The sequence below is a fragment of the Halichoerus grypus genome, chromosome 13 (assembly GCF_964656455.1).
Source record: "Halichoerus grypus chromosome 13, mHalGry1.hap1.1, whole genome shotgun sequence".
Taxonomy (NCBI): domain Eukaryota; kingdom Metazoa; phylum Chordata; class Mammalia; order Carnivora; family Phocidae; genus Halichoerus; species Halichoerus grypus.
Window position 1 is genome coordinate 28,270,792 of NC_135724.1, and position 24,365 is coordinate 28,295,156.

General features: G+C 47.7%; 1 protein-coding gene across 4 annotated transcripts in view; it reads right to left on the reverse strand.

The window, feature by feature from the left end:
* SETBP1 (SET binding protein 1) overlaps positions 1-24,365 on the reverse strand; it is a 363,437-nt gene that overhangs the window by 174,257 nt on the left and 164,815 nt on the right. For all 4 annotated transcript variants that reach the window (XM_036116481.2, XM_036116484.2, XM_078060381.1 and 1 more), the window contains exon 3: positions 4,334-4,387. In XM_036116481.2, coding sequence (XP_035972374.2) covers positions 4,334-4,387 — 54 coding nt within the window. The remainder of the gene's footprint in view (positions 1-4,333; positions 4,388-24,365) is intronic.

Below are 24,365 nucleotides of genomic sequence, written 5' to 3' on the forward strand. Positions count from 1 at the left end.
CCCTTGATAGAATAACTATTACACTTGCCCCATGAGATCCTGTCATGAGGCACACGGGAAGTAAAATTCCATTTTTCTAAAAGAAGTAGCCTTCTTTCCTCTGAAACAATGGGGAGTCTATAAAGTAGGTGAGAACCAAGTGCTTTAGTGGGCTTGCTCCTCTGGCGGGAATGCGTCTTTTCAAGGTCACTTTCCCCCACTGAGGCTGGACATGTGAAACCCTGCGTCTGAGTGTGGGCCCCATGCTATGATTAGTTCTTCACCACATTCCCCACTTGGGCTGTCGTAAGTGTGCACACCAGTGCCCATGGGCACATTCACATGGACACTCCACTGCAAAATTTAAGAAGCCTTCACATTGGGGCACATGGGTGGCTCAGTCGGTTGAGCAGCCGTCTCTTGATTTTGGCTCAGGTCACGATCTCAGAGTCCTGGGATTGAGCCCCGTGTCAGGCTCCACGCTCAGTGAGAAGTCTGCTTGAGGATTCTCTCTCTCCCTCTCCCTCTGCCCCTCCCCCCACTGTCTCTCTCTCTAATAAATAAATAAATCTTTAAAAAAAAAAAAAGAAGAAGAAGCCTTCACATCCCTGCAGGAGCCAAGAAACAAAGAGCTAACTGCCAAGAAGCCTTGGATGCCACTTGTATCCTAGATGAGGACAATGGATTCAGCATTTGCCTGGGATTGCTCCTAGAGATCTCCTGCTCCTGGAGATCTCAGCCCGCAAAAGTAATGCAATGTCTAGCAAGGGGGAAGTGGTAAATATATGATGAGACCAGCAAGCAGACAAAAATGGCCAGTTGCTAGAAGATTCTTCAGTGACATGGAAAGCATGCAAACAAAGAAGAAGGTAACAAAAAGCATACAAAATATGATATCACATTTTTAAAAATCCAACAGATGCATATATATCGATGTACAACAAAGACCATAAGACTATACCGCAAAATGTCATTTTCTAGATTTCTGGGGTGGAGTAAGAGATTTTTGATGTTTTTCTGTACTTCCCCAAATTTCTTTTTTAAGTTATATTTTTTAATAGTGTCCATCACTGCACAGGTTACAAATTTTTTTTCTCATGATGAGAACTTTAAGACTTAGTCTCTTAGCAACTTTCAAATATACAGTATTATTAACTATAGTTACCATGCTGTACTTTACATCCCTAAGACTTATTTATTTTATAACTGGAAGTTTGTACCTCTTGACTCCCTTCACGCATTCCAAAATTTCTACTGTGAATACCTGTTACAGGTTTTATAGTGGGGCGGGCGGGGGCGGGGGGGAGAAAGAAAAAAGAAGAATGGAGAAGAAAGCATATAATTGGTGGATTTTACTAATGGGAATAAGATGCCTGCTTTTATTCTCATGGCGGGTGGAGAGGGATGGTCGGGCAAAAGGGGATGAGGGTCCTCATTTCCAACCATCCAAAGGCAAAAAGAAAAGGAGACTCACTGTGTCTGCTCCTTCAAAGGGCAAAAGAACAAGAGAACAGAAAATAAAGATGTGTTTTGGGTGGGAACCAAATGGAAGTGAAGGGCCTGAGAGGTTTAGATGTGAATTTCAGAAGCTTTTCCACCTGGGCCTTTAAAACTTGCTGGGAATAGCCACCTGTCAGCCCCGGCCTGACTCTGGGAGATAGTTCTCCCCTGTGCGGTGCAGAGGCCAAGTGCACCAGGCTGGAGAGAACACCCACTGTTGTTTGGAAGCCTTGGAAGCTTTAGCATCTGCCAGCAGGCTGGTCCTTGGAAGTAACGTGCTTATTTCCAGGAATGAGCATGCTGTCTTTACAAACCAGTAATCATGGACAGAAAGACAGACAGTCACTTCCCTACCCTCCTCTTCTCTATCTGGATGCAGAAAGTACAGGGACAGGGAGACAGAACAGTCTAGTGCAATACAGTTACCGCTACACACTTTCAGAGCCAGGGACCGTCAAAGATTAGTGAGGACATTGTGGCTCTTTTCCCTAAGTGGCTGCAGCAGGAACAGGCACCAAGGAAAAGAAAACCCTTTACATGCACTTGGTAAGTGTGAATCCTGTGAAAGCTGACAGGCCCAACTACAGTGACCCCCGGGGGACATGGGGGGTCCTCGCTGTCTCAGTCAGTTCCCCTCCTGAAAGTCCACCACACTTCCTGGAGGCTAACGTGTCCGTGAATTACTGCAGACATCAGGATGTGTGGGGCTCAGTTTCATCTGAAACTAAAAGAGGAAAATAACAGAAGCCAACAATTTGGTGCAGTGGGGCTCAGAGAAGGCAGCCCAAAGCATGTGGGCAGCATTCTGTTTCTGTTCAGAAAAGCACCCAAAAGGGTGGTGTTGACTTGAGACACATCCGGGCCTTTTTGATTTAGGAATAACAGTGAAGAATTAACTTTGATCTGGGCATTACACTCTGGCCACAAGATTCCCAGGGCTTCCTGGCCTCGGGAACACGCATCCTGAGCAGTGAAAAATATGCATTTATGTCTCCAGCCTCAGGGGAATGACACACAAATGGAATAAAGTGGAAAGGTCGGACAGAACCAGGGGAGTGAGCCGTCTGCACCAGCTACCGTGGGGTTATCTGTGGGAGCACAAAAACTGCCTTTCTAGCATCAGGGCCTCAAATGTTATGGACGTACCCCGAATATATCTAACTTTTCCTTCCCTTAAACAATTCACTTTAAATCTAACATCTAGAAATGTGGCTCAAGAGACATGGCAAGAATATGACCACCTCAGAAAGAATCGATGCCAAAACCATACACACACACACACACAAACACACACCCCTTCCACAAACTGTCTCTACCATGTGCCTTTTCAAGCCACAAAACATCACACAAGTCTTTTTTCCTCTTCATTTTAATAAATTTTTGGATAAAAATGAATCTTTAGCTGGGATGCCACTGTGTGTGAGTGTAGCCATGGACGGGGTATGGGTTGATGTTGATTTTCTTATGTTTCTGTTTCACATTCCCTTAGCTCACCTGCAAATTTGTGTGAATATGTGAGTAAGTGATTATCAGTTGTCAATAGTTGCCAGAAGGCTTGCTGGTTATCTATTTTTAAAACCTCGTTGCATCAACAATGGATCAACAAGGATCCACCGAGGACACCTCACCCCAAACCAGCAAGGATTCATCTTTGACTCTCACCCTCGGAGGCCTTTGTTTTGTTCATTCTCTTTCTCAAACCCCTCACTTTCGACTCTTTGTTCTTGTCCCCAGCTCTCTGTGTGATCTGGGGCCACTTCTTACCAGGACCCCAGGTCCTTAGTGCCCCTGCAGGATAAGGGGACACATAGGATGTACCCCACATAGAAGTATAGTGAGGGCATGGTGAGCTCTTGGGTGTGAAACAGATTTAAAGAAGAAAACATTGCCAATATATGGAATTCTTGCTACTAGAAAATGACTTGCTCTGTCCCAGAAGGTGTCTGCCATGAGTGATGGTATCTCCTCACAGAGGTACGGAACAATGGGAGCCTTAGGGCAGGCACTGGGTTGGAAAGGTGACAGAAAGGTTCATATTGAAAGAAGGACAGGGGCAGGGATGGAGGACCACAGCTGTCTCTCTTGGGTTTACCTCTCTTTGTATACATGCTCTGTCTCAACTGGGGTGTATGGGGAACACAAGGACCTCTGTGTGTCTGCTATGTATTTGTGTATGTGTGTGTGTGTGTGTGTGTGTGTGTGTATGCTTACACGTTCCTGCACTGACAGGAGTCCCCTTCCAGAGACAGGGAGGGTGATTTTCCATCTTTACCATCACCAAGGAGTTCCTCAGAGAGCCCTTGCCTGCTCTCTCCCATGGTCTGCCCGTGATGACCTCCAAATAGCATTCTGGCCAGAGACAACTGTGGGCTATCTCCTGCCCATGATCAGCAAAACACAACCATCTGCCTGTGTGAGAGTCTGAGATTGACCTGGCTGCCACACCTTGACTCTAAGTCATTTGCACACAAAGAGTTCAGAAATGTAAGTATACTGTCCCCAAAAAGAGAAATACAGGGGAGAACGCCAGCCCGCCCTCTATCCTTGGTTTAGCCTCTTCCTCTGCTAGGCTGCCCACCACCATGTATTACAGACATCTTGGCCTATGTTTTCCCCCCACTATAAAATATTGAGAGACAGCAGAAAGAGGTGGCTTTGTTTGCGAAGACATGAGGGAGAAGCTGAAGGAGAGGGCAAGCTACCAGGTCATTGTCAAGGTTGACAGTGTCAGACTGTCAGAGAAACTGGAGATCCATTATCGGGGTTTCTGCCCTGGCCCCAGCTTCATCTGCTCACGACCAAACTATGGGGCATTTCCCTCTCCCGAGCTTCACAAAAGGATCAGTGGACTTACCTGTGGCTGAAATCCTTTGAGGTCGCTGGCTGCAAGGTCACTGGCTGTGAGGAGCTGGAAAAGAACAAAGGAGTCTTCCTGAGTGATACTTCTCCAAGTCTGCCCACAGTATCCCCAGGACAACTGATCAGCAATGGACTTACCACTGCCCAGATCTGGAGCTTGAGAAGCAGAATCGCAAAAGGCAAACATGCTATTTCTGGGCTAGGAATCTAGACCCAACAGCCTTCTCACCTTGTGTCCACCACACCTCTGACTTTACCTCCCTCTGCTGCCCTCTCTCTATGTGCCACCAATTCTACTAAGGGTCTTAAATTACAGATCAGGATGTGTGGACTTCGGCAGGTCCACAGGCTCCTGAAATTGTGCATGAATTTATAGACGTATAACACTTCCTTAGGGAGAGGGCCCTGACTTTCTTCCTACTATCAAAGTAGTCTGTGATACCAAAGCTAAGGAGACAGTTATAGACCATCTCCTCTGGGAGGGCTGCTTCTTCCTCTTCCTCTCCCCCTTCCCCCTCCCCCTGCTCCACACCTCCCCTTTCTTCTCCTTCTCCTCCTCCTTTTTTTTTTCTTCTTCTTCAATCAGACCAGTAAAAATAACCCTTCCCTTTACCCACCTACATGTGACTCAGTTTCCCTTCATCATATATTACCTTTGATCTTATATACTATTTAGGTGTTCATGGCTTATGCCTCCAATTGCCATGGTTTAGATATTTTCTGTGTCTCTGTGTTTAATCATTATTAAAGGGTCAAGTTCATGTTTTGATATTTTTGCATCCTCTCCAGAAAGCACTAAATAGAAGCATACGATTAATTACTAAAATAATCACATTCTTTATTGTTGCTCAAAAATGCTGGGAAATTGTAGGATAAAGAGAAAAAGGGCAGATGCTTATTTTGATTCAAGGAGTGTGGCTGCTAGCTTTGTTAGGCCTGGAGAGCGTTTGCAAAAAATAGGAAAGATTTCATGTTTGCTGTAACAATATTTTGTTTGGTTCAAGAAAGAGAGGGAGTCATGCTGGGCTCCAGTGCCTCCAGCCTTCAGGAAAGCTCAACGGGGCTGTTCAGCTTCTCTGTATCACTTTGCCAAAAATGATACGCAAAGTGGTGTTAACTCCGGCATAGAGCAGAAATGAGGTGGAGAATGTACCCGCTGTACCTTTGTCCCCGCACCCAGTCCTGAGGGCTAGGTTCCCGGGGCTGCAGGTGCCCAGAGAAGGCAGCATTCATCCTGACAGCCAGCCAGCCAGATTGGCCCCTCTGCTTGTCATGAAATAGCCACGCAACAAGCCACTGGGGCACTTGACTAGTCACCGAGGGCCAAATCTAATCATAAGACAGTCCCCGCCTTTAAGGAACCCACAGTTGGGTCAAAGGAGTAGATATGTGTATGTCAGTGTGAGCAGAGGGCAGCAGCAGAGTGTAAGCACTGAACTGTGCATACACAGAGCAAGAGGGGTCAGGGCGCTGTTGCCGAAAGAACACGGAGTTTGAACTGAGCCTTGCAAATGGAAAGGCAGCAGGACAAGGCGGTTCAGGTGGGGCAGCCGCAAGGGCCAAGACATGGACAAAGGACGTGCCCTTCCCGACCCTGCTCCCTTGGCATCTGCTCATGCCGGCCACGGCACACATTAAGGAGGAAGGAGGGAGTCAGGAGACACTGGGGGTCGAGGATGGCCGGGGTATCCAGCAGAGCGTCTGTTGCTTCCCATACTTTTTCTTTTTTAATCTTACAACTGCCATGTGAGATAGAAAGCAGCCCCACTTTACGGATGGGAAAATTGAGACTTTGTGGAGGATAAATAGCATTTTCTAGGTCACACAGGTAGTACATGCATTTGGGGTTTAAATCCAAAAATCTATTTTCCCAAAGCTCATCGTCTCCTGTACCATGATGCCTCTGGATGACAGCACGCTGGAGATAGATTTGTTGACATGCCATGTGTAGCAAAAAAGATGAGTGCTACTTTTTTTGACAATGTGCCACAGGCAGTAATATAAAGCATGTCCCTATGAATGACCACTCATGGACCCTCCTTCCAGACGTTCTTTCATTTAATTGGCAAGGACAATCTACTCTTCCGATCTTATCAATGCAGTCTAGGCCTCTAACTTGAGCTTGAGCCAAGGTTAGGGTGGTGCTGGGGAGGAGGGACAGAAAAGTTGGAGGGAGGTTTGAGCATGGCAGTGACCACTGCAAGGGCAGAGCCACCAACAGGTGTTAGCATATAGGACCAAATCTCGAATTCTCTAGGCTTTGGGAATCCAGCAGGCAGGCACCTTTCTGCCCCCACCCCCACCCCCCGCCCCTTAACAGAGTTCACCAGACAGAGAGAATGCGTGAGACAAAACATCTACTTCCTCCTAGTGCTGAGATGCTTCATCTGGAAATCAACCACAAGCGTGTTCAAAGCATCTCAACATATGCACTATTCCCTCATGTCAGCGCTTTTGGGACTGAGAAGTTGCCAGATCCATCTGTTTGGATATAGAGATATGGCATCTTTGGTTATTACTTGTTACTTCCCTAGCTCAACAGAATAAGGATCTATCCTACCTTCCTGGAAGCCTGATATCCTCTTTCCTTCTCTTAAAAGGAAACCAGATGCATACAACTTAGTTCTTAACTGTTTAAGGGTCTGTTTTGTGCTGTCCTGTGTATTTTTTATTTTTTCACCTAATAAGACCATGCCCAGTAAGACCATGATTTATATCTTATGTAACTTCTGCATTCCTCAAAGTGATGAGAGGAGTCTAGACAGGTGATTAGTCAGTAAATACCTGTTGACCAAATGACTTAAAAGGAAAGTGGGGAATACTGTCAACCTAGAGGCAAGGGCGAGAATGGCTCAATTGCTGAGCCTGGAGAGCAGAAGTGTGAGAGACGGCTTATGACACTCTTCAAGTCGACAAGAGGAAATGGCACTCAGTATCTAGAGCATTTCCTGCATGAAGTAGGCACTCAGATATTTCAATGAATTAATTAACTTACATGATGAGAGCAAGCTCTTCTCTTCCCACTGTAGGTTTATGAGTGAATATTGGCTTATACTTCAGTGTAGGTGTCAAAGGTTATATTGAAGGAAAGACGGGATGAAAGAGAAAGAGGTTGAGCAGTGAAGGAACCCACTACCACACTGAGAGGGGGAGCTCCCCTTCCTGGGGATGAAACCATACAATGGGCCCGGGGCCATTTGGATCTGTTAGCTTATCCAAGGTGGGTTTGGGGGAGGCAGTGAGGAAGGTATCAGGTGTGGTTATCAAGTAACTTCTAGAACTCCTGAATTCCTTACCTTGGGGATTCGGACTACTTCCCTCACAATCTAGCATGCATTCCAGGTGTTATCTGACCTGGGAAACAGCCCAAGGCGAACTCTGCGACCTCCTCCCCAAGGGTTCCTGAATGAGCTACGTGTACAGAAGTGTGCTGCTCCCCAACATCCAGCCAGGACCCCCTGCCTGCCTGGCTCCTGGCTTCTACCCTTGCTGTAACCAAATACATGAGCTCTCGGGCCAAACACAGACCCCACTCCTTGACTACTCCCCTCTACCAAGCTGATTATTTCCTAAATGTCTACACATTCTGCACCCAGGAAGGAGAAAGGGCTGGCCTTCAGCACTGAAGTGTCGTGCTCAGATGGGGCTTAGAAATACAGGACAGGAAGTCCTCCTGTATTCTGCAATTGCAGCCCACCTAGATCTGGACCCCTAAAGAGTTTCAGGACCTGAAGGAGACAGTTGAAGTTCTCTGGGTGGATGAGAAAAGTCACCGTGTCCCCAGTGGGGTCAGGAGGCACCTCTGCTAGGGAACTGGATCAAGGGAAGGTGGTCGAGTCCGAGAGCCCCCACTGGGTCCACCTCTCTCACCCTTCAATCACAGCGGCTCTGCTTTTCTCTCTTTCATGTCCACAAATTAATTTGGAGTCAAATGTTCTGTCACTAAAACAAATTTAAACCTTCCAGACTAAGTCCTTATTTTGCAGAAGTTGATAAGTGACTTCTCAAGATCACGCGGCTAGTTAACAACAGGCCCGGGTGAGGCCTTTAACCCCCAGTCCCTCTGCAGAAACCCCTGGCCCCAGACACAGCTGGCTGCCTGCCTCTGATGAAAGTGAGACACATGTGCGCAGAACACAGGGGAAACTGAGGCCTGGGCAAGAGGACACAAGCGTGTCCCTCCACAAAGCCACTGCCCAAACCATCCCCCTACTCAGAGGATGGCCTCATTCTGTCCCACTGGAAAAAAACGTTCCCTGCCCAGAGCAGCCTGGCAGTGTGCAGGGAGGGATCCACGACAGGGAGGCAGAGAGGGAGGAAAATGCAATCTGCCATGGCTCTGGGGACTTCAATCAGGCTGAAGTTAATGAAAAGGATCCTGCCTTTTCCCAGGACTACTAAATGTCTGCACTGCTCCCAGCAAGAGGGTTGAGCGGGTGTTGGGGGAGAAGGGCAGACAGAATTACATTTAAAAGGCAAAGGAAGGAGAAAATTCTTTCATCTCCCTGGTGGAGTGGCCAGTGTTCCTGGGGCCCTGTCTCAGACCATTCTCATTCCTGACACGTCTTGCTGTTCTCTGGAACGGTCCACATTCAAAATATTAGGATGACGACCCTGCTTTCCATTTTTGAGGAGCTGCAATTTCTCTCTTGGCACAGTTGTTGTGTTTTTCTTTTTTTTTTTGGTCTCTCCAAGCCTAAGGGGCGGGGGCTAGGGAGCAGAGAGGGGGATGAAGGAAGCTGTGGGGCCCGGAGGGGGCGAGAGAAGAGTCTCTTCACCTCCTGCTCTTCTGCCACCCAGCTCTCTGCGTGGGGGTCTCCCTTTGCTTCCCTCATCCAAAGTCCCCTCCATCCAGCTGTAGCCAGCACCATCTTGTGCCCTCCAGCACTGCCCCTCAAGCAGCTACCCTTCTAGCTGCTAACTTCTACAGCATCCCAAGTTTCCTTCAGAGGAGGAGAGGAGACAGCTCCCTTTCCTCCCTATGCCCGCCTGCCCCAGGAACATCATTTCCCCTCTCCTGGCCCCTGGCCAAAAGGACACATCTCCTTTGGGGCAAGTGCAGCCTAACACATCCCCACAGATCCCCCAGGCTGACCTGGGACACATGCATCTGGGAAGGTGGTCACTGACACAAAAGCGGGGGGAGAAGGGTCACCCTGGACATCTGTCCGGAAGGATCTCAACCTTGCAGACATGCAGCTGGACAGATTGAAGCCTGGTTGCACTGAGGATCCTCTAGGTCATTTGCTCTTCCCCCATATTTCCTCTCTTGTGGGCCAGAGAAATAAATGATGGCATGGGAGATGGATGGGTGGGTGGGTGGGTGGGTGCATGGATGGATGCATGGACGGATGCATGGGCAGATGGATGCATGCATGCATGGGTGCCTGGGCAGGTAGGCAGAGAGATAAAAGAACAGAGCAGAGATGGCTTTAGGGAAATAAATGCTCCATTTTTAAACTGTCTTTAAATATACCATCCTTTCATTAAATAAAACATCTACTTAAGGGGCGCCTGGGTGGCTCAGTTGGTTAAGCATCTGACTCCTGATTTCGGCCAAGGTCATGATCTCAGGGTCGTGAGATGGAGTCCCATGTTGGGCTCTGTGCTCAGCAGGGTGTCTGCTGGAGATTCTCTCTCCCTCTCCTTCTGCCCCTTCCCCCACTCACCCTCGCTCTCTCAAAAAAAAAACCCCTTCTACTTAACTCCCTTTACACACACACATTCAATCTGTTCCCCTTTCCTATTTTATAGGAAATGGATCTTTTTCTCCCTGTTTACTTTGTGAAGTGTCACTCGCTTCCTCCTTTGTCTATAGGATGGAACCTGAACCCCCTCCCAACCCAGCCCCTCAGCCCACACAGTTCAGGACAGCCTCTGTGGAAGGCCCTGTCCCAGCAAGCTGAGACAAACACCCAATCAAATGTGTGACTGAGTTTGTTGGAAACCAACTAGCCCCACTCTCTAACTTGGCAAAAAGGAAACTGAGGCTCAGAAAGATTGTGAGTCACCCAATGGATAATCTGGAACAAAGCCAACCCTATGTATGCAACTGAGAGCAAGTTTTAGATGACCTCACATGGAGGACTGGGAGACTGTGAAAGGGCCCGGGGAGCTGCAAGGTGAGTCAGGGGTTAAGACAGAAAAAAGGGAAGAAGGTGAAGGTGATTTCCACCAAGCAGCAGGCTCTGGAAGCACCCACCAGCAGTGAGCCCATTGCTCCACTGGCGCCACAGAAGGAAATGTGGAAAGTGGACCAGGGAGGTGAAACGGAACCGTCAGGTTGCCGCTCCTCATAGGGCCGATAAATGGCCATTGCTGTACAAAAGGGTATTAGTTAGACTCGGAGGAAGAAGATGCGTATCCTAGCCTGGTTTCAGCTCAACTCAAGGTGGGATCTGTCATGGGCTCACTTCACCTGTCCGGGTCTTCTTTTACTGCCTATAGAATGAATTCTGTGTTCTCTCTGACCCTACACTTCTAGCACCCCAAAGTGTCCTTAGCTCAGGGATGAAGAAGAAATGGAACAGACTGTCTCTAGTTTCTTCCCTCTTCTCTTTTCCAGCAACTCTCCCCGCCAAACGCACACCTTTAAGAGGCTGTCTACACTGTCTGGAAGAATCCCTAATCAGAAGGACGGAAGGGAGGGCGGTGGGATGGTCTTGTACTGCATCTCCATTACTGGACTGGTGTGCCAACAGCAATTTAGACAGATGGTCACTCAGACTGCGATACAGGTTCATCATCCCAGTGAGCCTGCAGTCACATCCACATTCGAGCTCAAGGTAAACAACCTTACAATTCTGAAAGCATTAGTCCACCTGCCAAAACATTTGGGGTGTGTGGTATAGAAGCCAAGCAGCTGGCTTCCCATCAGCCTAAGAAACAAGTAACACACTTAAAGCTGCCATCCTGGTCCAGCTGAGTGTCCTTTTGCTAAATCCCCTCAACCCTCATGGAATTTTAAAGGTTGAACCTGAAACCACTGACAGCTCCAGCCTTAGCTATGGAATCCCTTCCCAAAGAGCAACAAGGATGACTAATAATAACTGAATATAACTCTAAGCAAGCCTGGTCTTGATTTCTTATTTATTTTTTTAAATGACGGGGTCTAATATTTACAGGTGAGATCTCTAACAAAATCCCCTAGGTATGCAGCCAAACGAGCTTTACTTTTTTTTTTTTTAATTCCATACATAACCTTGCATATATAGTCTATGTTCTAATGGTGGTATGTGTATTTGGTTATTGTCCAAGTCACAACTATTTCCACTTCTGAGTGGGAATGTCTTTAATCCTTCTTCTTGTAGATTAGAGCTATAACCACAGACACCTAATGACAGAAGAGACTCTAACGCCCTAATCTAGAACTCCCTGAGACAATGAGTCTTGTTTTATGTTACTTCAAACTGGTGAACTTGTAGAAGCTTGTCCCCACCCTTTTTGAAATTTCCATTAGAATTATTTTTAAATGCCTTGTTCCTTAGACCAAGAAAAACAGATGTCAGGGAGAGCATCTTATGTGGTGTTGGGTGGGAAGTTTACAAAGGTCAACCTGGTATAAATTGGTGTCACGTGACATGGATGTTCACAGCCTCATTTCTTAAGGATTTTGGTAAAGAGGGGCGCCTGGGTGGCTCAGTCGTTAAGCGTCTGCCTTCGGCTCAGGTCATGATCCCAGGGTCCTGGGATCGAGCCCCGCATCGGGCTCCCTGCTCCGCGGGAAGCCTGCTTCTCCCTCTCCCACTCCCCCTGCTTGTGTTCCCTCTCTCACTGTGTCTCTCTGTCAAATAAATAAAATCTTTAAAAAAAAAAAAAAAAAGGATTTTGGTAAAGAGTAGCTCAAGGAGGTTAAGTCATTTCTGAAGGTAACAACTGGGAGGAAGTAGAATGGCTATGGAGCCTCGTTTGGCTGGCTCATGTTCTTTGTCACTACATCCTAATGCTCTGAACCCTCCTCTTCGGGGAATGCGTGTTATCAGAGGTTCCATCACATCCTCTGCGATGCCCCGACACCTCAAAATGAACCATGCATAACAAACTTAGAGAACAGTGCTTTTCAAAGTGTACCCTAAGGAGCCCTGGATTCCACAGAAGGGTCCTGGGGACTATGAGCAGGTGAAAGATGCGAGCTGAGGTGAGGCGTTCCAACCCCCAACCCTAACTTTATCCAGTTATTTCATATTGGACTTCCTGTTAAGATGATTTAAAACTTTGTAAAAAAGAAATTTGGAAAACTCATATCTTAGAAGGCCCTTAGATAGGGGAATGCACAATTCACAGCGCTAACGGAATATACCTGGGGAAAAGAGAATTAACCTTTAGAACTCATTTTAAGAACACATTAGACCTCATTTTAGGAACACAGCCTTTAATACTTGCCGTGAGTTACTCATCAGGAAAATGCATTCTCCTCCTTTCTCATGCTTTCCGCTGGCAGTGATGTCTGCTCTCTGCATTTGAAGTTCAGCAAGCTACATGCTTAAGAAAGCATAACTAATTTACCAGGAAAGCAAGGAGCTAAAGATATGTTGCTTCTCAGGAGCACAATCTGGGCTGTAGGTCCTTTCTTTCAAATGAAATGAAGAAATCGCATTGCAAGCATCTGTGGGCTGTTTCCAAAGTCCGTAAAAGGCCAATAAAGGAGGTTCCCCTCATTGAACATATGCCAAGCAAGGCTGGATGCTGAGGCAGGGAGGGAATCCACCCCTGTCTCCCTCTTCTCATCATTTGCTGAGTTTCTGCTTAGAACTGACCAGATGATCTGCTCGCTTGGCTCTAAAACTAGTATTAAAGCTTTCAAATGCGTCCCCTTGGCGAATCCCAGGAAATTGATTTACATCCCTAGGCTCACTCACAGCAGAGAATGGAAAAGTCAGAAGGTGCTTGCTTTAGAGAGGGTCTGAACACTAGAGTCAAAAGCTCTGCTCCTCAGCTCGGTGTAGCCAATTTGGCTGAGAATCTGGGTCCCTCAGGCCAAATCTGGAGCAATTAATCAGTTACAGGTGAATATCTAAAAGGGATACAGTCAAACAGGACCCACTGAGAGCTGAACCTCCTAGATGCAAGTAGTCATAGCTTTTGTAAGCCTCAGGTAAAATGGAAGGATCTCCTCCAGAAAGCCTACCCTGAACTCTTGGGAATGATAATATGAAAAATAATTTATTTTTCAAGGCCCACTTTTGCCTGTGATTGTACCAGGTAGATGCTTTAGCTTTATTATCCCTCTTAATGTTCACATTACCAATGCAGGGTAGTATTGTTCTCAACAGTTAATAGTTGAGCAAACTGAGGCTCAAGCTGGTTAAATAATTCACGGTTATGGAGGCAAAAATGGCAGAACTGGAATGTGATCATGATGCTGAATCATGACAAGGCCAGTCCTCTGCCTAAGGCATCTATGGTCCCCTTCAGGCATCCCTAAATGGATTGGTGCTTTCTCCCTTCCTACCATGCCAGGGAGTCAGCCCTGGCTCCAGAGACATTTTTAGCATGGACAGCTGTGCCCCAAATGACCTGCCACACAGGTAGGAGCCAGGCTTCCCATGAGCCCCAGGTAGCCGCCCAGCATAGGCATTTAAGGTAATGTCCTACTGTCTTGATCTTCCCCTCAAATTTCTCTGAACTCAAGATAACATTTTCAGAGGAGCTCTGTTCATGAATCCTGGCTGACCAAGACTCACTAGAGTCTGCCCTGTGCATTTATACTGCCACAAACACTGTTGCGTATCATGTGTATCCTCTCTTCCTAACCAAGTTTATACCCTCTCTCCCACTCCTTCCTTTCTTTCCTCCTTTCCTTCTTCCTTTCCAGCTAATAAGGGCCAGGTTCCAGGCACCATCACAGATGCTGAGAATCCCCATAAACTATTTAATGCTTTCCAGGGATCAGCTTATATCATTATACCTTCTCAAGAACCTCATGAGGCAGTACCATGAGTGCACCCATTTTACGAATGAGAGAGCAGAAACTTAGCCACATGAAATAACTTATTCAAAGTTGCAAGACAGTAACCGAGAGATCCAGATAGTCTGCTCAGTTCCATTTGAGACCAAGGCCTATGTTCATTCTTAACTACTCCATATGTGGGGTGCTAGTCTAGATGCTGTCATGGGTCACACCTCCTCCCACCTAGAAAAGATCTCTGTCTTTTAGGGATGCTAACTAAGACACAAAGGAGGCAGGTGTTCATTTAAAAAAAAAAAAAAAAGTAACCAAATCAGTAATGAGAAGGGGATAGTTGTATTCCAAGGAAGAATAATATCATTGTGATCACATAAGTGGGCACTTTCAATAATACACAAAAATGGGAAATCCCAAGTACTCCATCTCTGTTACTATAGGCATGAAACATGGCTTATGTCCTCCTTGAATGCAGCAGAGCATGAGGACCAGGAGGAAGAAGTCATCAGGGCAGTTTTGCACCTGACAGAAGGATGGAGCTGGGCAGCAGCAGGTACAATCTTCAGGGAAGACAGACAACCATCTTTATCGAAGATAAAAGAAGTGAAACTGGAGTCCTTCCTCTCATTTGCAAGAAACAACCTTCACAAACTAAAATTTGAAAGACAGTCTTTGTATACCAAATACCTCTGCTTACAGTTTTCCTCAGAAATATTAGTTAAGTATTTTTAAAGAAGATCTGGTTGTTTGCTTATTCACTTTATTTAACCAAGTGAAACGTGCTCGTTTATATGCTGTGCTTTTGGTTGAAATGACAATCTCTTTGAGCTGCCGTTTGTAAACTGTTCGCACAACCAGTGTGCAATCTCTTTCACAAATGACCCTGCTTTTGCATTAGTGTTACACACCCTGCAAGTGTTGAGTCCTCACTTGGTCCTGCCACTCCCTGGGACAGGAGTTCTCTGAGGACCGAGACATCTGGCTGTTTCCAGAGTGGTTCTTCACCATTGACGATAGGCTACAGGGTCTGGACAGCTTCTAAAGATGACCCCCAATATATTAAGCTAGCAAAACACCTTCAGAAAATAGGACTAGAATCCTACCATGATGACTTTGAAGGAGGCATGATTCCGTGGCATATATACACCCTGGTACTTTGTTAAAAATCTGTCCCTCTTGTATTTTACACAGGACTTCTGGAAACGGTTTGGCTGTTTCCTGGGGGGGGGGGGGTGCATGTATCTGTTTGTGTTTCATGTAGTCCTGCCTTGACTGTGGTTTGCTTAAAAATGGTCTCTTGTGATTTCACTCTCAAGAACAAGAAGATCGTCTCACAGAGGTATCTGGAAAATGGAGGTCTCCCCTTTATCAAAGTAGCTCAGTCAAATGTGGATTCTATCTACCTACACCTCTTCTCCAAACAAGGTATCCTTATTTTGCTCTCCCTGAAGTCTCATGTGTGCCTGACTCACAGCCCACCCATTTTTGGACAAACTTGCCCATAATTTCTGGCTGGCTCGGTTGGAGATGCCTCTCTATACATTGCCCACTGAGAATGAACAAAATGAATGTACAACACAGATGCTGCATCAGCAGGACTGGATGTAGCTGCTAACTCAGTCTGAGACCCCTTAGTAATCATATGCCCAAGCCATTTATTTATAGCACAAACACAAAGGGCCTACCACAGGGACTGGCGATGTTCACTTTTGCAGCCATATTTGGCAATTCACTGGTAGTGCGACCTCATGCAATTCACATCTCCACCTGGCTCTTAGCATTCCCCACCTCTGACATGAGGAGCTCTGCAAGATCACCTCACGATTTGACAGCCTGTGAGTCGGGGAAAGGCTACGGGTGGCCCCACCGCCCACCTAGGGCATTATCAGGCTTCATACACACCACCTATTACTAAAGGTACTTGGGGGTGAGATATCACAGAAGATGGTGGAGCGGTCAGATGATAAGAAGAAGGGCACCTGGCAGAACTGAGGAGTTAGTGAAGCCTAAGCGTGTCTTTAGAAGAATCCATGCCCTCCATCCCTCGTTGGTCTTTCAGAGAGTAAGCGGTCTCTTGTTTCTCTCCACATCCCTTCCTACTTAAGCCTGGTTTCAGGCAAGTATCCACTATGAATCAGTTGTATCGTAATCACCGTGTGACTATTCTCAGGATAGCTATTTGCTATGTTTCACTTTTAACCAGGCAAGAAAAATTGGGAGTCTGCATGTCTTTTGATAAAAAGAAATTCCAGATCTAAGGAATTTGAGAGAGGCCCATCATTTGGAGGGCATTTGCTACATGGGAGCCATATGAAGCAAGCCTGACTCTGGGGTAGAAGAGGGACAAGAGCGGGGGGAAGCCACAGATACAGCAAAGGTGAGTCATGTCAACGGCAGGGCCCCATCTCTCCAGTCACCCTATGGCTTTCCTTGACCTCGTGTGATATTAGCAGGAATCTCAATTCTAAGACACACAGCTTATTTCCACATAAAATTTAAGAGTTTGACAATAGGGCTGTCTTTTAATTATTTACTCTGTAATCGACTAGGTGCAAAATGGCTGGTATTCTTCATAGCCAAGTCACAGGGAATGTTGCCCTATTTCATGATATAAAGTGTTTTCATTATAACAAGAAGGAAGCACGAGATGGATAAAGTACTTTTAATCCCTAGACCTAAACAATTTCAAATGATGATCTCACTTAATCATCCCAACAGCGATACAAAACCGAAAGGGACAGAAACTATCCTGCTTGTTTGACAGATGGAGGAAATGAGGCAAAAAAATTGGTCAGTGACTTGCCCAGGGCCATGTTCCCAGCTGAAGAAGCCTTACTGTGGAAGGGATCTTGGGGGGTGGTTATCCAGACCAGCCTCCCTCCAAAGTAGGAATCCCCTTCTCGAACTTCTCTGACAGATGGACACCCAGCTTGAACACTTCAGAGGAAGTGGCACTTGCTATTTTAGTGCCGCAGCAAGAGTCTAGAGCAAGCTCTACCTTTATTCTGTTGAAATATGCCTCACTGAAACTCGTCCCCAGAGTCCTGAGAACAGAAACTAACTGCTTGTTTTTTTAAACCATCATGATCTTCCTGTCAAGTAGGGAATGTGAACCCCATTTTACAGATGAGGAAACAGATGGACTCATCAACCCACTCCAGGCCGCACATCTCAAGTTAGAACCAGACGCCAAACCCAAAGGATTTTCGCCCCTTCTCCTTTGCCATGCATTCTCCAGCTCTGCACATGTGCACAGGCTCCAGTGTGCTCAGTCCCCCTGCCATGAGCTGTCCTTGGCACTTTTGGTTACAGGTATCAGATCTGTACGTCCCCAGCTGGAACATCCCAAGTGTTTTCGATTCTTCTTCTCTGTATATGGTTCCCAGTGTCACCACCATGTAGCTTATAAATGCCCCCCCTATGCACACCATAGTAATTGTTACCAATCAGTCTTGTGCTGACAAATCTTTAATAACCAACCCTCAGAGGGTAGCAAAACCCAAGTGTAAGGCATTTGACAATTAACTCCCATAGTGTAAAGCACTCCTGCTGTTTCAGGCTACCAACCTGAAGACGCTGATTGCAGAGCTGGGAACAGATGTGCCCAGTTGACTCGCACCACCATGAGCCGGCTCTATCCAGCACACCGCTGGTGTACCCATGGGTCTATCTGCTAAAGACCACGGACAGCTGGACTGGAACTCAGGCCAGGTAACTTGTATGGAACGACACATCCCAACAAGCTCAGGAATTAATATGTCCTCTGTGCAAATCTTGGTGTTCAATAAGCCCGGCTATTGAAAAGAATAAATGTGAAAGATGCCGGTATTCATCCAATAAAGTCATGCAATAAATATTTATTTTTCTAGGAACTGGGCATATAATAATGACAATAAAAAAAAAAGTCCTTGCTTTCAATGAGACAGACAATAAAGTAAAGTGATAACAATAGGAATATTAATAATGGTGTAAGCTGTCGATTTTAATAAAAGATAAAAAAGAAGAAAGGCGGTGGGGGATGGAACAGTAGGGATGAAGTAAGAAAGTGAGCCATGGGCTATTTGGGAGAAGAGCAATCCAAACAGAGGAAGCATGATGTGCACAGTTACTGACATGAACGTGTGCTTCCTGTGTTGGCGGAACAGCAAGGAGGCCAGTGTGGCTGGAGCAGAGCAGGCAGGGGTGGCAGTGCTTAGAGGTGAGTGTGGAGTCAGGCTACAGAGCCATTAAGTATTAATCCCAATGTTTAGGTCACAGTACCTTACTCTAAAGGGCATGGGCAAGTCACTGGAGAAGACCAGACACTGGACATGGTTTGAGCTCCCCTGTAAGCGGTCCCCTTGACTGCCGTGTGGAGAACAGCCTCCAGTATTTGCTGATGGGTTACCTATAGAGTGCGAGGGAAAGACACAAGTGGAGGATGATGCCAAGGGGTTTTGGCCTAAGAAGCTGGAAGAATGGAACAATCGTTTTTTAAGATTGGAATGACTGGGGTGGGTGGTGGCGTAGGAAGGGTTAGTAGCCGGGAGCATCTTGATGTGGCTGGGAACTGAGAGCTTCAGTGCAGAACAGGAGGCACACAGTGAGCTGGTGGACTGATGAGCAGCTTGTCCTGGAACGCGAGGTATGCTGAGGGTGTCCTGGGCAAGGAGACTTGAGAGGAGTTTGGGGTTTATCCACGTGTAGGCTATGTTGAGAAATCCACACTATGAAGAACTCCAGATGTACCTGAGGAAATCCCAGCTAAACGCAGTTGACACTGCTAATCAGGGAACTGTGGAAATGGCACTTGGGGGAGATGGGACGTCAGGCTCAAGGGTCTCAAGCAGGAGAATGGCTTGCAAATCGGAATGGCCCCTACCATCTATAATGTGAAAAGAAAGCTAGACTTTCGAAGCCGAAGCCTGGCATTACTTAGTGTGATGACCTTGTTCCAGTCACATCCCTAGAGCTCAGTGTATTCACCTGGGAAGTGGGAATGCAGGTGAGACAGGGTATCCTGCAAAGTAACCCATGCCCAATGGTCAACCAGGGTCAAGTTCAGCTACTAACTCTTCAAGCAGCTTACTCTTGAGCCCCTGTTTTGCCCATAAAGAGTGGATAACATTAGGCACCTCCTAGGGATATAGGGGTGATGAAACAAATGGCTGTCAAGAGCACAGGGAGAGGCAGTTGCTTCAGAAAGGCGGGCTGCCTCCCTCTTCCTTAGGTCTTTCAGGGGCATGAGGAGGCTCAATTTGGACCACTTAAGTGGGAGAATGGGGAGAGCATCCTGTGCCACATCACCAGACCGGATAGCTGGCATTATGCTTTATACCCCTCCCTCTCCCCTACCTGCCCTCAAGCCCATGACCCTCCCAAATCCTTTCACATGGGAGGGTTGTGGGCAACGCAGAGGGGTCTGGCCATGGCTCTGCTGTGACTAGGTTTTAAGTGGCCACCTCAGCATAAGGTTGACCATGTGCCTCCCTGGGCTGAGGGCAAGGGTGGGCAAGAGGTGAATGGAAATGCTGTCTCTTCTGTGGAAGCTTTTATTAGAAACAGGGGATTCCCCATTACTATTTCAAACTCTTTTGGCCGAACATGAAATGCCCCAAGGTCAAATTTATTAGTGCATCTTACAGCCCTGAGAACTCTTGGCTTTGGTGCCAAATCCCTCTTATCTCCCTTCCCTCCCTTGAGCCTTGTGATTTAGCCAAAGCAGCTGCTCATACCCCACCAACCCCAGAGTGGTTCAATCTGTATACAAAAATAGACACACACAGGCGCTCACCGCTTTCATGGGGCCATCACCAGAAACTAGATGTACTCCGGACATTCTCCAGTGAGGGGAAAGAGGAACTGATAGATGATTACATGGCAGAAGGACCGAGCTTGGGCTGGGCCCCAAAGATCCAGAATGGGTACACAAAGGCACCTGAAGAAAGAAAGGTCTGAATTTTACCTGTCTGAATTTCAGCTTCCTTATTTCCAAAAGAGGTCCCCAAATATCTGGCTAGCTCACAGGATTTGTGGGAAAATAAAATGGGGGGGCATGAATGTCCATTGCTGTCCTTCCTGTTCTACACATGAAGGGGACTACTGAGGACATCAGTACTTCTGATACCAGAAATAATACTGTGTCTTCCAGACACATTTTACAGGTCTCTATCCAAGGGCTGTGCTGGTTCCTGAGAAATCGGCGACCACATATGGGGCTTGCCTAGGGGCAGGGGAGGGGCCACCGGGCCCTCTGTGGGTCTGGCTGCTCCTGAGTTGGACTTGGGATTCTTCTCAGTAGCACAGCTACTGTGTAACCGTGGCTCCGCACCTTGCTTGGTGGGTATGTGGGGGGGACAGACTGGGCTTCCTGCAGCAGGGGTGGGGAATATGGCCGAACAAGCGGCAAGGGGCACGGCCTGCCAGGAGGCTGCAAGGGATACCTTGAATGAAGCTGAGGGCACACTAGCTGAATGTCGGGCCTGCCTTGGTTTCCCCTGTGTCTCTGAGCAGTGCCCCTGCCCAGAGGTGGCCCTGAAGGAGGCGGGAGGGGGGTCGGGCCGGGCCCAGGGCCCCAGCCTCCCAGCCTGTGCCTGTGCATCTCATTATTGAGCGGGCCTGAATCAAAGCAGCTCCGTGCAGCTGCTGTCCTGTTTAATCCATTTGTAATCAAAAGTGATTAGCATGGATGCCTCGGTGCTGAGGTTATTGTGTGTGTGATCAAAGCCACGGCTCCTGCCCGCGTCCCAGAGCTGCTTGCACCTGGGAGGGCATGGCAGGCCGTGAGCCTGGGCCATGGGGCAGGCAGCCCCTGGCAATCTGAAGGAGGGTGCGCTCCCTGAGCAGAACGTGGAGCAGCGAGGGCAGCCTCGCCTGTGAGGCTCAGCAGCCTTAAGGAAGTCCCTGGGGCAGGCCCACGGTCCCGGTTTCCCCTTTGGAGGCTGGCCTTCCCAGTCCAGAGACTTGGGGGAGCAGGTGGATCCAGAGGCAGACCAAGGACAAGCAGGGCTCACTCAGCATTAGTTAGATTCATGAAGGATTCTTAAACTGCTTTGTTTTATAGGAGAGGACACTGAGACCCAGAGCAAGGAACACAGAACATGCCTGGCAGGCACTTGTATGTGTGTGTGTGGAGGGAAGGAATGAGACTGGGAAGAGGGAAGGGGCCAGGAGAGAGGACGGGACAAAGGATGTTGCCCCAAGTGCTGCACAGCTGGGAAGGAGACCTCACCGCAGGCTCATACCAACAGAAGAAAGCAAGCCACCTGCTAAGGAGACAAAGCGGGAAGAGCCAAGGAATCAAGATGTTCTGGGCCTTTACTAGTTTATGTATTCCTTCCCACACACCAACTCTGGTAACTTTCTGAGCCACATCTCCCTAAAACCAGTGAAATCCCAGCCCAGCCCTTCCCTGTATTTATAAATCGTGCATGAGTAAAGCCTGATATCCCACTTCTCTCTGGCAGTCCAGATTATGAACGTCATGAAGATCCAAATGAAGACCCACTCTTTCAAGAAACTTTCCCGGACCCCTCTACTCTGAACTCTTCTACCATGTTCTTTGTACTGCTCATGAGACACTTAGCACACATTGTCCTACTAGCTCCTGGTGACAGGGGACATAACTCCTTGAGTGTTGGAAGAGGATGAGTGTATGAGTTGAGCTCCATCAGGCAGACTGAGGCCTCCAAGGGCATCTATTGTGTAGTACACTTCAGGACAGCCCCCCGCACCTGCTCTGGGGTGGAACAGTTCCTGAATCTTTGACAGGAGACTGGGAGCTCCTTGAAGGTGGAGCTGGACCTTTATGACTGCATCTGTCTCCAGACCAACTTCAGTCCTTGAAGAGAGACCTGTAACGGATGTCTGCTAAAGGCTGAGTGGAAGGCATGGCGAGTTTTGCATAAACATGTGCTGTGATTGCATTTTGACCTGGTCAGTGAGGCCGCCTAGCGATGCTCTATTTCCACCCAAACTTCAGCACCATTCTCAAGGGGGAGAAGAGAGGGAAAGACTGGGGGTAGGGCGGAGGGGGCCACGTGGGGAAAAGGAGCTGCTTTTTTACAAAAAGGTTTTCCTAGAGCAAAGAAGCTGGGGGCTCCTCACTCCCATTGGGGATACAAGAAACAACCTGGCCCTAATTAATGGTTTGCACATAGGACCTGGGTGCACAGCAATGCTGGCTGGGACTGGCATCTTGAGTTAGGGCAGATTCTAATCTCCCAGCAAGGAGAAGAGTCTTTGTGAGTTAGGTGCATTTTTTAAAGATCCCAGTGGGTGCCCGGGTTACAAATTCCATGGTATGTCACGAGTGAAGGGCACAGTTTTCACCACCGATTGAGGAGATAAAGGGACACCCCAGATCCAACTTGCGTACAACATTGTGGGGTCCTTCACACCAACAATGATCAAGTTTGGGAGGTGAGCGCCACATGGGAAGATCGGGAAGCTATTTGGAAACATTTACAATAGACCCAAATACTAAGAGAATGGATCTTTCTCTGGCCGAGTTCTTCATATGCTGGAAGATAACCTCATTCTCCAAAAGGATCAATAACCAATAATTACCCAGTACAGAAGAGGTGACTGGTGGTGATAGCCAGCCTTTATGTGATAAGCTCTGGTGTGTGCTGGGTGATCCATACAAATCTCATTTGTTTCTCAACAATGTTTCTGAGTGGGCAACAGTTATTCTATGTTGACGATTAAGAATCCGTGGTTAAGTCATTTGCCCAAGACCACATGTTGGAGAGTGACTGGGCTGAGAGCTGACTTGCCTCTCAATTCCTCTCCCTCTGCCTCCGAGCCTATGCACTCTTCCCCATGGCCTTTTGCCCTGCTGGCTCAGCCCCACCCTGGAGAGGCCACAGCTGAGCAGAGCCGAGGCACGGTTGTGCCCACCTCACCTCTTTGCCCACTCACACTTCAGTGCCTCACTAGATAGGCAAGCCGTCCCAGACTCATGCTGCCAGGAGAAACATCAGAGCATATTCAAATAGAATCCTCTCATTTTACAGATTAGTGAATTGAAGCTCTAAAACGTTAATCATCGCTCAACACCACAATTGTGGCTGGTGATAGGCCCAGGCTTAAAAACCAGCTCTCTGCCTCCCCCGTTCAGTGCCATCTTTGTTGCATTGTGGCATCTGAGAATAGAATGGGGGCATGGGGGTGGCTGTCTTTCAGGCACTGGCACTGCAAGGGGGCAAAGCTCTCCTTAAAATGCCCCGAGGTATTTTACTAAGATGGTGCCGACAGGGGCACACGGGCCCCCTGCCCATCTCCGCACCCAACAGCCGATCAGGGTGGCTCCTGCCCAGGCGTCCAATCGGGACACCGCATGCTGCATCCATGGGGCCTTTACAAAGCTGCACAGACTTCAGTGAATGCGGGAGACTAGGGAGAGCAGGTGGAGATTCTCTTCCCTGATTTTTGAGAATCCACAATTTCAGCTTAATTTGTAATAGATAGTGAGCGTAAAGAAACTGACAACAGGGCCATCAGCGATTGGGTTAGCGACACTTGAGGCCATGGCGCTTCAATATGACTGGAGCCAGCTGTCCAATGCACAGAACGACCTTTGGCCCCATCCTTGGAGAAATGTAATTCTCTTCATGGCTCTTTCTGTCCGTGGGGAGTTAGGAGCCAGAGCTGCCAGAATAATCAGAAGCCTTCCTAATGACGACGCTCAAACAAGCAGAGATTACGCATTGTCAGAAATGTAATCTGCAACACTTCTCATCTTGTTTCATTGTGTTTGCATTTTTTAAACCACCTCTTTGGGAAGAAATGAGATGGTTGAGTCCCTCCCTGTGCGTGCCCCTAGAGATGCATTTACCTTCTTCATCTTAAATGCCAGAGGAAAAATTAGAACGTGGTGAGTTCAGAGGCCTTCTCGTTTTGTGACTTCTAGCCCATAATGTGGGTAATACATGTCTTTTCTAGACATATGACTAAACATGGATTAACTGTGGGTACATTCTCTAGGAGCGAAGGCAGCTTCTCTGCATGCCCCCTCCCGGCCTCTGTCGAGACCTCCGTACAGAGAACACTGTCCCACATGTGCTCATCTGCCACAGGGCAGGGGTCATGCTCACGTACCCCCTGCTCCAACACTCTCCGGCGGCTTTCCATCATTTTTAAT